Source organism: Ischnura elegans, chromosome X, assembly GCF_921293095.1.
Source record: "Ischnura elegans chromosome X, ioIscEleg1.1, whole genome shotgun sequence".
NCBI lineage: Eukaryota > Metazoa > Arthropoda > Insecta > Odonata > Coenagrionidae > Ischnura > Ischnura elegans.
The window spans coordinates 101235469-101250677 of record NC_060259.1 but is presented as its reverse complement, the minus strand read 5'-3'; the positions used below and the strand labels follow the sequence as shown (position 1 = coordinate 101250677).

Genomic DNA, 15209 nt, shown 5'->3' with positions numbered 1-15209 from the left:
CTAAAGTGACTTCAGCATAATATCTGCATTTGAAATACTTAATCAATTTAATATCTTTTCTCATATTACCAATTTTGATTCAAATCGTTTTTATTGCAGTGCCGTGGATACACTCAAACCTTTTTGAAATTATGGCAATTTTAATGACACCATTATGCATGCTTAGCAGACTTTTTAGGGTAGATAATGAAGATATTACATTGGAATACAGTTTTATCAGTAATCGTTTGACTTTTCAGCGGAAAATACTAAAATAATAGATAACGTAAATGCACAACCTACATTGAAAAATGGCTTCGTTGGTTGTGCATTGGGATAATGTTGACTGAGCAATGCTGGTCATACAACGTTGTCACATGCATACAAAGCACCAAAGCAAGCCTGAACCACCAAAACAAGCCCTTTCTTCGAATCACTAAAACAAGGGATTCTTCCTTTGGGTCCTTCCAGATGGTTGTCCCTTCCAGCTCCTTCATGGAAGCCTTTTGTTTACATGTGACGTGGGCATTTCCTACCTGGCAGCCTTGCCTCCTACCCCCAATTAGACCCTTCTGCCTGTCAGCACACAACTCTTGGTGGCCGGTACATTGTAGTGAAACCCCCTCCATCTTGTCCCATGTTAGGTATTGAAGCGGAAAGCACGACATTGTTGTAGTTAGAGCGGCGCCCTTACATTGACGTTCAACTTATGGAAAGCTAGAGCAACATTACCTCTTTCCTGGATATAAACAGTTACTTATACCACTTATTTTATAAGAGCGCGACCCGGGTTTCAATGAGTAATCATCATCATCAGGCGCTAATTATAATTTGTTTATCTTGTTGTTAATCTTGTTGTTACCTAGTTACTTGATGAATTTTAAAAATTTTGATTTTTTTTAATTTAATTTTTTTTTTTTTTTTAATTCATCAAGTAACTAGGTAACAACAAGATTAACAACAAGATAAACAAATTATAATTAGCGCCTGATGATGATGATTACTCATTGAAACCCGGGTCGCGCTCTTATAAAATAAGTGGTATAAGTAACTGTTTATATCCAGGAAATAATGGAATACCACATAGTTAACCAAGAGTTAGTGAACATTACCTCTAGCTGCATGCTATCCAGAGATGTATATTTCGATATTTCATTCATCAAGACATTGTCAGCTATTGCCATGTAGGAAAATCACAGTTATTACCAAGATGGTAAAATAACAATCTAACTTAAGTTAGCGAACCAGGACTCAGCACTGCCGAGTAATCAACTGTAAAAAAATTTGTAAAAAGCAGAATTACTGTACTGATAGTAGAAATCCTCTTCTTAGCAACCACTCATAGTGAATCTTCATTATCTCTTCTTCATACTCTCCAAAATTCTGTATGATTCAAAATTTCACATCATATCAGCAAAACTGTGACGCATTTCCACGCAATCCCTTAAATTTGTTTAAATGAATGGCTTAACTTAGATGGGGGTTACCCTCAGGGGCTATGTACTATGTGAGCACAATTAAAAAATGCTGATTCCTACACCAGATACTTTGAATCTCTTAGCAAAGATTAACAGTTCCTATATACAGACTCCTATGTCAAAAATAATATTCCGCTCTGAATTTTGCGACACACCATAAGAGTCCTCGCTAATCCATTTCCACACGGTGCTTTTATCATACATATGTAAACTGCCCAGGGTTATTTTTTTTGGAAGAACTGAAGATTTTGCACATTGAGTAAAATATTTATATCATCACAACTGCTCTCCAAAAAACTATGAGGGGGGCGAACTCAGTGCACCCAATCCTTTGGGCACGATCCAAGTCAGAGGGCTGATGGGGCCTCAGCATTCAGCAGAGGAGAGCGATTGGAAAATTTCTACCATCCTGTCGACTGGGTGCGCCCAATTACATGGCAACGAGAGTTGGGGTATGGGTAAGGGGAGTTCACTCAGTAGTGTCAGGTGGTTTGTGCAAGTGCATCATGTCCAGGAAACGTAAATCTTTGGACCTTAAAACCAAAATTAAAATTATTGATAAGTGCAAAAGTAGCAGGACTTCAAAGACTGATATCGGGAGGTGGTTTGGTGCCTCGTCATCTACGTTGTTCACAATATTAAAGAACAAAGATAAAATTCGTGGAGCATTGACTGAACTCAGAACACCTAGCAGCCAAAAAAATTTGTGGCACGTGGAACATCCTCAAATGGAATCTGCACTATCAAGTGGTTTTGTCAAAGAAGGACTGGAGGACTGCTCATAAACGGTGCGATGTTAAACATGAAAACTGACTGCATTGCCAATGGGGAGAAATATCTTTGACCATTGAATCATGCCATATTTCAGTAAACTTTTCTGCCAACATTCCTAACTGACTGATGTACCGGTTAAACATTCAAAAATTCAACAAAACTGATTTTGTTGGCATGACGTATTAACAAAATATTCACAAACTTTCACCTCATACCAAATATATTGATTCCGACGAGTTACACTGATTCTACAGCTTTCTATGGCGATCAAAAAATATAAGAATGGGAATAAAATCACTGAAACTGAGGGAATTTATATTTCATAAAATTGAAAATCCCTTTTTCTTTATTTATACATAGATGTTGTTACTCAATTACATTGTGCCTGATAATGACTCTTTAACTATTTTACTTAGGGCGTAGTCCAGTACAAGCTCCCAGTGCTCCGAAGCACTGGAAGCGAGTCTTTTCGTGGTCCAGTAGAAGTTACAAAAGCTCCCGTGGCGCTCTCGTACGTCACGCATGACGTCACTATATTCGCTTCTCTCTCGCTACAAACGCTCCCAAGAAATAGGTAGGGCGGCTGGAGCGAACCGGTTTTCAGCGCGAATTTGAACGGGAAGGAAGGCAAAAGAAAATGGTGTTCATTACAATTGTGGACCTGGCCGGCAATAATATGACCATTTGGAGTTGATGGAAGAAGTCGCTAAGAGAGCCTGGATAGTAAATGCTAAAAACAAATGGTTAAAGAACTATTCGGGGGATATTACGGTGAGGCAAATGGCTGTAACTCAATGGTTTCACAATTCAGAGTCGCCACGGGCCAGATCGGGGAAGAAATTGAGCGGCAAGACCAAGATATCTTATAAAATTTGTTGTGATAATTAATTATATATAATATTATTTAATTATTAGTGGTTTAAGCTTGAGCTAGCGAGAAGGGGAGATAGAAAATGGCTATTCGAAATTAATAAGACATGTAGTGAGTGAACTTTCCGGTCGAAGCATTCCGTCCGTTACATAAGAATTATGTTAATTTTGTAAGTTATATTGATTTATTTGTTATTTAGATCAATTATTAGTTATTTGAACTTGATATTGCGTGAAATTGAGATAGAATATGACTTCTTAGGTTAGGGTACGTGAACTTCTAGTTAAAGCATTCCGTTTGTTGCTTTTTGGCGGCCAACCTAGGTTTTCTTCAAGCTTTCCCCATGAAGATTGTATTCTCTGTTAAATGATGATATCTTCCTCTAATCTTCAACTGAAGTTTAATCAATTATTGATGTTCGGTTGTATTTTACTTATGTAATTTTCTTAAGGTCAGGTTGACACGCATTGCATTTATGCTTAAGGCTCGTTGTTGACGAGATTGGTTCAAGTGTAGGACTGCTTTTGAGACTGTCATACAATGTCATGAGTGCAATTGATAAATCGTATAAAGGACACTCCACTTAAGGCCTTTTTACACCTACATAAATCCGTACAAGTCTAAATGTATGAACGCGAGAAAGAACACGAAATGTACCGTACGGTTGCGTTGTTGCACGTTAAGTGGTTTCACATGTAACCACTCAACTTGTGCAAATGCATGATCGACAAATTTAACCTATTTTAGCTAGGTTCAAACATTCGTACATGTTCCGTTTCGGTCCACAAAAATAATTCACGCAAATAGGCATTAACTTGTAAGTACCTGTATCGTTTAAACGCAGGCTTTTAGGTGAGTTAAGTTAATTAGGCTTATTTTTCGTTTCATTGAAATTTCTCTAATAAGGTATTTAATCAGTCTTATCTTCTTTCATATGTATCATATGATCTGCTCTTTATAGTTTAAGTTTATCACCTTGTTGTTAGAGGATTTGCAAACCAGTGGGTAAAATCTTCAGGACAAGCATCGGTCTGCTGTGGTGCCCGATCATGGTATCCAATGAAGATCTAATATTAAATAGATTTCTTGTGGTGTACCCCATGGTCATATTCTTTTTGTCATTTATATTACTGACCTCTCTAACAAGCTAAGTAAAGTACAAGGGGCTATAACAATCCCTAATTCAGACGATCTAATATCCGAGCAGACGATACTAGTAAAACAAACGACTAACAAATGCTACAATCGCTCCAGCCGTGATCCAGTAGGGTAGCACTGGGAGCGATAGGAGCGAAAGTGGACCACGAATCTGTAGCGTCTGTAGCGGGAGCACTTGGGAGCATTGGGAGCGTGTACTGGACTACGCCCTTAGTTAAATACCAAGGAAACAAAAGAAACTGTAAATACAAACGATTATGGGACTTCGGTGGGTTTATTCGACACCTTCAGGTACAACAAGCACTCGGTGTAGTAAGTAATTTCCCAGGGATTATGAGCACTCCTTAAACCGGGCTTCTACTGTATTTTGTTCAGAACAAATTTGGAGGGGCAGCCGCTTGAGCAGTGGAGATTCAAACAACCGGTATGAATTATTTATTAGGCAAGCATCAATAAAATAAGTACATACATACATATTAAAACCAAAGCACCAAAAAATTCCCATTTTCAGATTTACAGACATCTTCCAAATAATGATAGCTGGATAGTGTGGATTGATATTTCAGCTTTCTCTTAGTCATATTAACCAATGAAAATTTAAACCAAGAACATTAAGCTAAATGCATAAAATTAAATATCAACTATTCATACCTTATTTTTTCTGGTAGCTGTTCCATAACATCTGACTTGAGTCTTCTTATCATAACCCGCTCTTCCAAAAGTAACACTAACTCCTCCATATTAGAAGCTCCAGAGAAATTCCATCCCCACGGCTTACTCTGACCATTGCAATATCTGATTCCAAATTCTGTCATCCTTATGAGATTTAAAGGTGAAAAAACAAAAAAAGTAAAATGTATGATTGATAACAATTAAATCTTTAGTCTAAACACTTGTCACAAAAAAATGGGGCAGATAGAACTAGAAGGTCTGAGCCCATTGAATATTTTGACCGGAAGCCACTACTCTCAGGGTCACAATTCCTGCATTTGGTGCGTTATTTCAACTACCTCATCTGAAAAAATAGCTTATGGAGGTATTATATTTCCGGGGAGAAGGGCAGAAAACTGATCTTAGCCCCTTCCCTGACAAAATTCTTAGATCCGGCCCTGGCATGGACAATCAAGAGTGGACTGTATTCTCAAAACATAATATTATGAGAACTAATAACAGAAACTATTGCAGTGGCCATGCATTCCCAAGCTTTTTTCAGTTTTCAGCCATTGATAAAACACTTGAGGAAATATGAAATCATACAAAGGTCATTTGACGCTAACTTAGGCTGAAGTAGACACTTGACCTATCAGATTTCGATGAAAATTTGCACTTACATGCTTCACTCATACAAAAAAATTGACCATAAAAAGTCATAAAAATAGATGTATAACAGGTGTTTTAAAAATGGTGGCTCATCATGAAATTTCCAGTCACATTCTCTTTGGAAGGAATCAGCATAAGCAAATGTTTGAAGACCTATTTATATAATACTTTATTTGAAAAATCAAAAAAATGTAACCAAAGTATGAGTGCAATGTTAATTGGTTTAACAATTTAATGTAAAAAACAAAAGGTAATTATTTTAATCATTGCTATTTTTTGATAAATTGTCTCAGGCAATACTTGATGGAAATTGTTAAACTTCAAAATAAATCATAATAATGAACACTGTACACAATTTAATTAAGCCTGGAGTTTACAATAGTGCTAAATAATGAAGATATGTAGTCATTTTAATTACATATTTTTTACCGATGATACACTGTTCTATTATAAATATGGGGGAGAGTGTTCTTCAATTTAAAAAAGACAAAATACACTACATATTTGCTTCAATATTAAAATTAAAAAGAAGAACTTTGTGCTTTCACATGAATATTTATTAACACATTTACATGGCCATGGTTTCAACGTTAGACATCATCATCAGGTGAACTCTACAGAGGTCCATCACATCCTTTTATAACAGGCTAGGAAGGGGAGGGAGGAAGGTAACTAGGTTGAACGGATTGGTCAACAGACATGAGGGAGGGGGGAAAGAACTTGGTCACACGGTAGAAAGAAGTTAGGGGGAGGACGCTCCCTCAGGGAGGGTATGGCAGGTGGAGGGGGATTCAGGCGAGAGGGAAGCCAAAGGGTTATTCATGTCATTAGCCCAGGAATTTAGGAGTGCGAGGCTTAAAAGAGGGGAGTGGGAGTCATCCCTGGGGTCACAATGGGGTCAACGGTCATAGAGTTAAACGTCGGGCCATCATGACAGCCAAAGTGTGGAACCATGGGTTTTAAAGGGTGCCCAAGTCAGTTTTGCAGTTCGTAGATCCATATTGTCGATTTTTTTTTACCAGGGAGGGTCATAATGGGAGTCAAAGGTCACAGAGGTATATTTTGAAATAATAGGAAAACTAATGTCCCCAACTCAAGGTTTTGAAAGGTGACCAAGTGAGTGGCATAGTACACATATCCACTGTCTTTTCCGACAAGCCTCCCTTGCCCTCTTAGTTTCACGCCGTTATTGATTATTTATTTCCCTCGACATCCTGTTGCCCGACTCTGTGTCCACATTCTTCCACTACATCTCTCTTCAATGAAGGTCCTAAGGATGTCAAATGCCACATAGGACTTTCTCGATAACTATGCTGAAATCCCATTGGCTTTAAAGATTACCAAGCAAATAGCAATACCAATTTATGCCGCTTTTCATTTATTAGACCTCCATTGGTAACACTCAAGTTAAGGGTTGCGATTTTTTCCCATGAAAGTCCTAAAAATATGTTAAATACGTAGTTTAGAAAAAGTCCCAGTTTGACTGTAAAGACTGCGGTTCCTCATGCCTGTCCCTTGTCCTGCAAACATTAACGGCAGCAAATTTATCAGGACCTCACTTCACATTCAAACTTGTGAATTGGTTAGGTATGTCTCTGCTTTTATGAGATTGTTGAACACCCAACAATCTCATCAAAGTAGAGACATGCAGTTGTGGCTCTGTCTTGGCATCTCCATTAAGATGCATTTGCCGCTGTGCACTATTGTCCGCGCAGCGTGTACTGGACAATTCCAGGTGTGCATTATAACGAACACTAAATATTCTAAACTTGAAGCCCTAGAAAGTGTAATGGTGCAGGAGCTTCAAGAAGAAGAGCATGGCAATCGAAACCATTTCTGCAATTCGGACATAGCCAATATCTTTTTAAACAGAGTTTTGTCTTTCACTTTGGGCGGCAAATCAAAAGAATGTTTAGAGAAATAAATAATCAACTGCGGAGTGAAAATAAGAGGGCATGAGAGTCGGAAAAGACTGCGAAATGGGAAAATTCCGGAAGTAAGGGGGGGGGGGTAAACACGTTGCATATTTTCTCTATGACGTTTGACCCCCATTATGATTTTCGAAGGTCATACAAAGCTGTTGAACTGAAAAACCGACTTTGGCACCCTTAAAACCTATGCCTCAACACGTTGGTTGTCATGATGGCCCGACGTTTAACTCTATGACCGTTGACCCCCATTGTGACACTCGGAGGTCAAAAAATCAACAATACAGATCTATTAACTGCCTAACCAACTTTGGCTCCATTCAAAACCTATGGTTTGACACGTTGGTTGTCATGATGACCAGACGTTTAACTCTATGACCTTGGACCCCCATTGTGATCCTCGGAGGTCAAAAAACTAACACTACAGATCTATGAACTGCCTAACCGACTTTGGCACCCTTCAAAACCTATGGTTGGACACACTGGTTGCCATGATGGCCCGACGTTTAACTCTATGACCTTTGACCCCCATTGTGACCCTCGGAGGTCAATTAGTGAATAATACGGGTATTTGGACAATAACAATGACTTGGGCACCCTATAAAACCTATGGATCGACATCTTTGTTGGTATGCTATTCTTTCACCACCCGTATGACCTTGACGGTGACCTTACTGGGTCAACGGTTGAATTTTTATAAATAAAAGTGTTATTTTCGGGTTTCTTGTGTCTGAAAGCTTATGAATTGACATCTTGGTCAATGAAATTCAGACTTTTTTCTATCTCGATTTTTTTAACATTGAAACCCCATTAGACAAATTCAAATTTTTGGTTTGGACCCACATTGTGAGGTCAAAAGGTCAAAATTGTAAAATTTTGCTTACACTCAACCAAACTTAGCACCTTTCCTCATAAGTATGCCAATTTTCATGAATATTGCTCGATGCAAAGTTACTAAAATTAAAGGTCAAAAATGACACATGACCCTTGGGAGTCTGTATAATTAAACATATGAATGAATGCATACCTTGGGAATCCAACTTTGTCGATGCAGGTAAGTTGATGATATAATTCAATTGGCTTTGATAATGCTGGTGTTCCACTTAATAAAATAACTCTTCTAGCATTTCTCAACACTTTAAATGCCACTTGTGACCTAACACTTTTGCTGTTCTTCAATGAGTGTGATTCATCCTAGAAAAGAAAATTGTTTTAAAAATTCATACCTTCAAGAGTCAAGATGTTTAATGACTATTAAGAATGGATAATGTCCATATTGACATGAGATAGCAAAAATAATTCATGATTTTTAATATGATGTTAACAAAATGAAGGTCCAACTTTCAGAGAAGTATTTATTCACACTAAGTCGGGGAAATCTTCGGAGACAATCACAGAAAAGGTTCAAATCGGGGAGAGAAAATTCAATTGTACAAAGAAACCACTCCATGAATGCTGAATTGTTGAATCTGACCCACAACTTCCTTCTCAACATTATCATTACTACCCAATGGTAAATAATTTTAAGCTGCCGGATGAATAAATTTCAATGACATTCCAACCAATAAGAGTTCACATTTTATTTTGAATTACAGAAGCGATGAATTCACCCTTTTTTGTAGCAATTTACAAAATACATCTTTGCAGTCACTTTTTTCAGACAGAGTTACTTTTGACCCTGAGATATTAATGCTTTTCTATACATGATTTTCACAGGGAAGGCCAATAAACAAGAGCTTAGAAGTTATTCTATTCTCTAGAAGTCACATTCTAGAAAAGCTGTAAAGAGATATTTCAAGACCAGGCACAAGGAGACCTTTTACCTAGAGGCCCCTTTGGTTCCCATTACGTGGGTACATGCATCAAACAACCCCCCACCACCTTTCTACAATTGCTAGAGGGAGAGATTTAGAGTTTAAAAATATTGAAATTTTGTGAAAAAATATGTCAAGTTCCATTTACAATTTCATAATATGAGCTATTTCATCATGAAAAATTTAAATTTTCTCACATAAAAAATGGCTTTACTTTATTTGGCGTATTACTTTATGGTAAAAAAGGTTTTTCAACAAGTCTTAACCCTCTTAGTGCTATTCTTCTTCCTGGGGTACTGGCGAGAAATGCGGAGGGTATTTTCATCAAACGTAGCAACTACGGAAAAAAACAATACAAAGCTATTTAATAACATATTCATAAGCGTTTTTTTTATTATTGAGGTTAAACTGGTTAATATTGACAAAATATCTTTACGTTTTTGTGAAATAAAATATATCAATGTAATAAGTTACAGCAATAAATAATGTACTATGTAAGAGCCGATGTATCGGCCCGCTGTACTTTTTGCCCGAGCGGCAAAAGCCAATACATATATCATCCCACCACACTAAAAGCATGTATTAAAGAAAAAAGTAATGAAATGAAAAAATTCCTTGACATGTAAAAAGTTGAAAATCTTCACCAGTATTGAACAAATAGTCCACTCTCACACTAAGCAGTCGGCTCCTGTTTTAAAAGAAAATGGTCATCAAATGACAAAGAGGAAATGCTCTGCAAAACTGAGCTTGATCGGCTCGATGCATTTACCATTTACGCTGATCCCCATCAGCCCAAGCCAAGATCTCTTTGAACTGGTTTTGAAAGTAAGCTCACTCGGCCCACTCCCAAACTGGTCCATTCAGACTGCTCCATTTACCAAGCCAGACCGAGTCCACCAGAAAGATCTAAGCTCGTTTGGTAAACATACTGAATGTGCACTGTTTTCAGGCTAAAATTATTAGACTGGAATAATTAGTTACCAAAGCACAATCACGTAAGTTAAAAATGTCTTATGTTATCAATACAGAGTATAAAAAACTAAGGAACCTGATTCTTTATTGGCCTTGTACAGCACTAGATGTGGCAGAGTTGGGATTCGTCACAAAATATTTCCATAATTTTTCCACTCAGTTTACATACGCATATTGGACATTAGGGTGGGCTGTAAACATTCAGTTCGAAGACTTATTATTACAGATTCCATAGGTTAAGGATAATGCATACACACCAAAAAAGCAAGAAGGTCAAGATCCTCCAAGTTAACCCTTAAGCTATAGAAGTACATTTCAGCTACAAGCCCGTGGGACAGAGAACCAAGAAAATGTTTATTGTTTATTGGAAGCACATGGGCTCTACCCAAGTAGCAATAAAAATTTTGGGAAACTGCCAAAGGTAGCCGAGCAATGGTCAAATGTTTAAAAACGATTTTACCATAGTCTGGGTATAAAACGTTTAAAAACGTTCCCGCAGCTTAAGGGGTTAATAGGCATTAGAGGCCATTGACCAGAGCAACTGGAATTCAGGCCATTCCGAATTTTTTCCCATGGGGAGGGCGTGAAAGCTAGGGTTTCTGGAACAATTTATGCTCTAAATATTTCTGATTTCCCACCTCCATGCAAAATTTCGCCCCTCCAGCTCTTCTGGAAGTGGGCAGGCATTCGTGATGAGTGAGTCAGTCAGGTATAAGGGGCTTATATGTTACGAACATGGTTTATTTGTTACTGAAGTCAAAATCTCCCATCCCTTAAAAATATGTCCCAACTGGAGTCCAATTCAACTGTTATTTTTGTGACTTACATGTCACGTCCATGCAAACTATTTGCTCATCCGGTAACAATGCAATTCAAAAATCACCTAGGTATACCAAATCCCCTCACCACAATGTTGCCATTTTCCTATTCCAGTCAAAACCATTACATGAAGGTCTTATTGAGCTGGTATTCTTCCTTGCTAAAGTTATAATATTTATTTATTTATTTCCAACTTCCCCGTAAACAGCACATAGAAAGGAGGAACTAACAAAGCAAACATCCATGTCCTGGACAGCAAACACCTACCCAGGCAGGAATCAAACCTGCGACCTATGGTTTGGCAGGCGAGGACTTTACCCCACCATCACTGAGGCTGGCTGCTGGTGTATAATTGATACTGCCTACCAGTATGCACAATACAGTAAAACCTCTATGTAGTGAACCTCTATACATCATAAACCTCCATACTTCATACCACCCCTACGGTCCCGTCAGACTTACATGTAAATTTAAAGGCAAACCTCTTTGCAGTGAACCTCTTTATCTCATAAAACCACCACTCCAAGGAGACACCCCCGAGATGGCCTAACTACCTCCGCAAATCATACCGAGACAACTAGAGACCATTAATGCAGCCGCAATTGCATACATGGAATGACATTTTCAGCGATAAATGTTTCACCCTTATTTTTTTTTCTTACATACCTTTACTATGCTGTAATTTTCACGTTAATCATTATTTGTGGCCATTTTGTTCCATATGAGAGCATACCTAAGAGTAAATAAGAAAAAAGGTATCCAACTATCCTAATCATTTTAAGTGACTGCTGAATTAAGAAATATCACATTGTTTTCTCTCGAACCATGGTAAAAATTCATGCGATAGCGCTCGCTTTCTGTAATTATTTAATAATAAATACATGTTCTCTAATGCATGCATGTTTGTTCAAACACATAAGTATAATGGTTTAAAAGACAGTAGTGCCTATCACTGAAACCTCTCTATAGTGAACCTCCATACATCAAATTGCCCAAATTTTCGTCCCCTCCATTACGATATAAAGAGGTTTTACTATATATCCACCAGCAACTCTCTGAAAGCACAACCGCCACCTATGCAACCTGGCAGCATCCATTGTGACAGGGAATTTGGCCAATTGATGCCCCTCATTCAGGCTCCTCCACCACCCACACCTCCTCCTCTAGCTCCTCACCCATGGCAATCTCTACCTGCGATAACAACTACCAGGGCTAACTTGTGCCAGAGGCAATTGTCATTGAAGGAATCTTTGGCTTTAAAAATTTACAAACTCTTGAAAAACTGCATAGTGTGCAAAATGCAATAAAAAATGCATAGAGAAGAATAAAGTTATCCATAAGTGAAAATTCTTTGAGGCAATTATGAGAAATCAAAAACACATCTACAAGCAGAAGTCACCTCTATATTAGGCAAACCTATCGCCCCATGAAGACATGTTGAAAATGAAGAAGAGTGGAATTAAAAATAAAAATTAGTACCCCTTACCACAACTATTGTTTGGAACCGTGTAAGCTTGTCACCACTCCTGGAAAACATATCCGTGGACATAATTACCACCTTTCCCTGCAATAAGTTTTCTTTTGCAGTAGTTACTACAACTACATCTTCCCCTGATCTTGCTATGCTGGGTAGCCATTTACCAATGGCTTCCTTCCATGTATACCTGTAATATTTAAGTCGCTAATTAATGCCTTAAGTGTAGCACTAACAAAAAATGGCTTCAAGTTTCAACCTACTTACTTAACAGAAGATGGGCAAACAATTAAAAGTGGCCAATCTTTCAGATAATAATGAGCAATACCAAGAGCTTGGATTGTTTTCCCTAAACCCATTTCATCTGCAATTAAGCACCGCCCATTTCTTGATATTCCATACCTGAAATGAAATAAATTCCTAATGAAGATAATTGGACATTAAATGTCTGCATCATAATTAAGTCGTCTCTTTAATGATAACTACCTTACACCTTCCTCCTGGAATGGCATTAAAGCAGCCAAGAGAACCGGCTCAATCTTTGATAGGTCAATTGATGAAAGAGTTGGATACTTTGAGGGCATTAAAAACGTCTAAAAAATAAGAGTAAAAGCAGTTAACATAAAATTTTCACCCCAACATAGTTCAGTGGCTGGTCACGACAGTTTTCAGTTGGAGCAGCACGATCCACCAGTGGCTCACCAATGCATAGCCCTCCCACAGGCATGACTCACTTTAGGAACAGTTAATTAATTTTTAAGTTAGAGAAGCAATTATCTAAACTCGATTTACTCTCTTTGATGAATGAAAGAACAAACATAATAAATTAATAGGGTTTGGCAAAACAGGTCGCATATCTGGGATGAACGAGTAAAATAAATAAATAGACAAGGAATAAAACTGAGAAATCTACGACTTTTAATTGCTAAATTAAAAGTTATTTTATCACTACTTAACTCTATTTCTAAAATCTACACTTTCATGCAAAAAGGTGATTACATAAAATTTACACCTCAGGGTAAAACATACCTCCAGAATAATTTTGGGCAGTGGGCTAATGGAAACTTGATCCTTTAATGATGAGACGGCATTCATTAATTTCCCATGATCTGCCAGATTGAAATTCCAGCTTTTTGAGGAGGGATCTACGCGACAGACATCCATGATAATTACACAAAGGAAAAAAGAAATAAACTATACATAAGGATAGGAATATATCCAATCAAATTACCATATGATGATGAAGAAAGCGACTTGAACACATTTATAAGGCCTGTGTGGTATCCGACGTCTACAGCAAATCTATCACGTTTGATTAATTTGCAATGTCCCGTAATCAGTTCTTTTTTCAATTTCATGATTGAACACTGAGTATTCGATAATTTTTGGTAAGAACTGCCACTACCCAATCCGTCAGCTCTATCTAACTTCTGATAAAAATTAGGTACAGATGACGAGTTTTCTCCCAATTTATTTTTTTTGGTACTGTCACTAGATGTTTCGTCAACATGATGGGCTACAGTCTTCGATATGTCTAGGTATGAACTGCCATTCCCCGATCCGTCAGTTCTATCCGACTTCTGGTAAAAATTAGTTAGAGATGATGAGTTTCCTCCCAATTTCACTTTTTTGCTACTGTCACTAGATGTTTCGCCAACTGGGTGGGCTATCTGAGCGCAACTTTTGGCCGCACGTTTCCTTAAAGCCTCCTGTCTATTCTTTTCCATTCGAAGTCTCTGCTCTTCCGTCAGCGACGACATTTTAAATTAGCAAACTATCACACATGCAGTCCACTCACTTTTAAGAATTTCATGATTTTATGAAAGTAAAACTTAATATACTGGGTATATTACCGCATTGTGATTACCATGTGGAAAAGTTTTCCCTATGCCACCCGATGATAAATGCCAGTCGGCAACAATACTAGTTATTTTCAATAATGACTCCAACAATGTCAAATATGATACGTATGAGTCTTTATTTTGGGTCACATCAAAGCGAATTTAAATTATGCTTACGAATTAGGTTGGGAACATGGATTTTTCGACCGTTTTCATGACATAAACACACGAACCACATTCAAAAACTTGCACAATTCCTCTCGACGCACGACACGCTCGTATGTTTATTGATATTGGACCGAGTATTGGCAAATGGAAGGAAATCCAGGTGGCAGCACTAAGTTAGGTGTCATGGCCGAATAGGGAGGATCGCCCACTTCAGTACGTTTGTTTGTGTGGAACGATAACCTGCGAATACCCGAGTTTTATGTTCTTATTGAAAGCGTCATTGTTCTTATTGACAATTGCATCTGGAAGGGAATCCAGGTGACAGCACTAAATTAGGTGTCATGGCCGAATATGGAGGATCGGATGCATTAGTACGCTTGTTCGTGTGAAACGTTAGCCGGCCAGCACTATACCGTTTAGCCGAATATCCATGGCATTATGATGAAAAACTTAGAAGGAAAAGTTCATGAGCAACAAAATGTGCTGTGTTGATGATTGCACCGACCAGTGTGAGACAAAAGCTATCTCTCCACATAGATTCCGCAACACCCCTAATTTGGGAAAGAAGTGGGAGCACGTCATGAGAATGGGCAAGAGTGAGCTAGCATGCTAG

At 38.0% G+C, this 15209-nt stretch overlaps 1 protein-coding gene across 1 annotated transcript in view; it reads right to left on the bottom strand.

Annotated features, from left to right (window-relative positions):
• Window positions 1–14719, bottom strand: part of LOC124171347 (SWI/SNF-related matrix-associated actin-dependent regulator of chromatin subfamily A-like protein 1) — a 33348-nt gene extending 18629 nt beyond the window's left edge. The window contains exons 1-7 of the mRNA XM_046550505.1: window positions 13819–14719; window positions 13617–13732; window positions 13074–13180; window positions 12855–12989; window positions 12600–12777; window positions 8536–8702; window positions 4912–5076 (exon numbers count right to left, since the gene is read on the bottom strand). Coding sequence (XP_046406461.1) covers window positions 4912–5076; window positions 8536–8702; window positions 12600–12777; window positions 12855–12989; window positions 13074–13180; window positions 13617–13732; window positions 13819–14347 — 1397 coding nt within the window. The 5' untranslated portion in view covers window positions 14348–14719. The remainder of the gene's footprint in view (window positions 1–4911; window positions 5077–8535; window positions 8703–12599; window positions 12778–12854; window positions 12990–13073; window positions 13181–13616; window positions 13733–13818) is intronic.
• Between the last annotated feature and the right edge of the window lie 490 nt (window positions 14720–15209).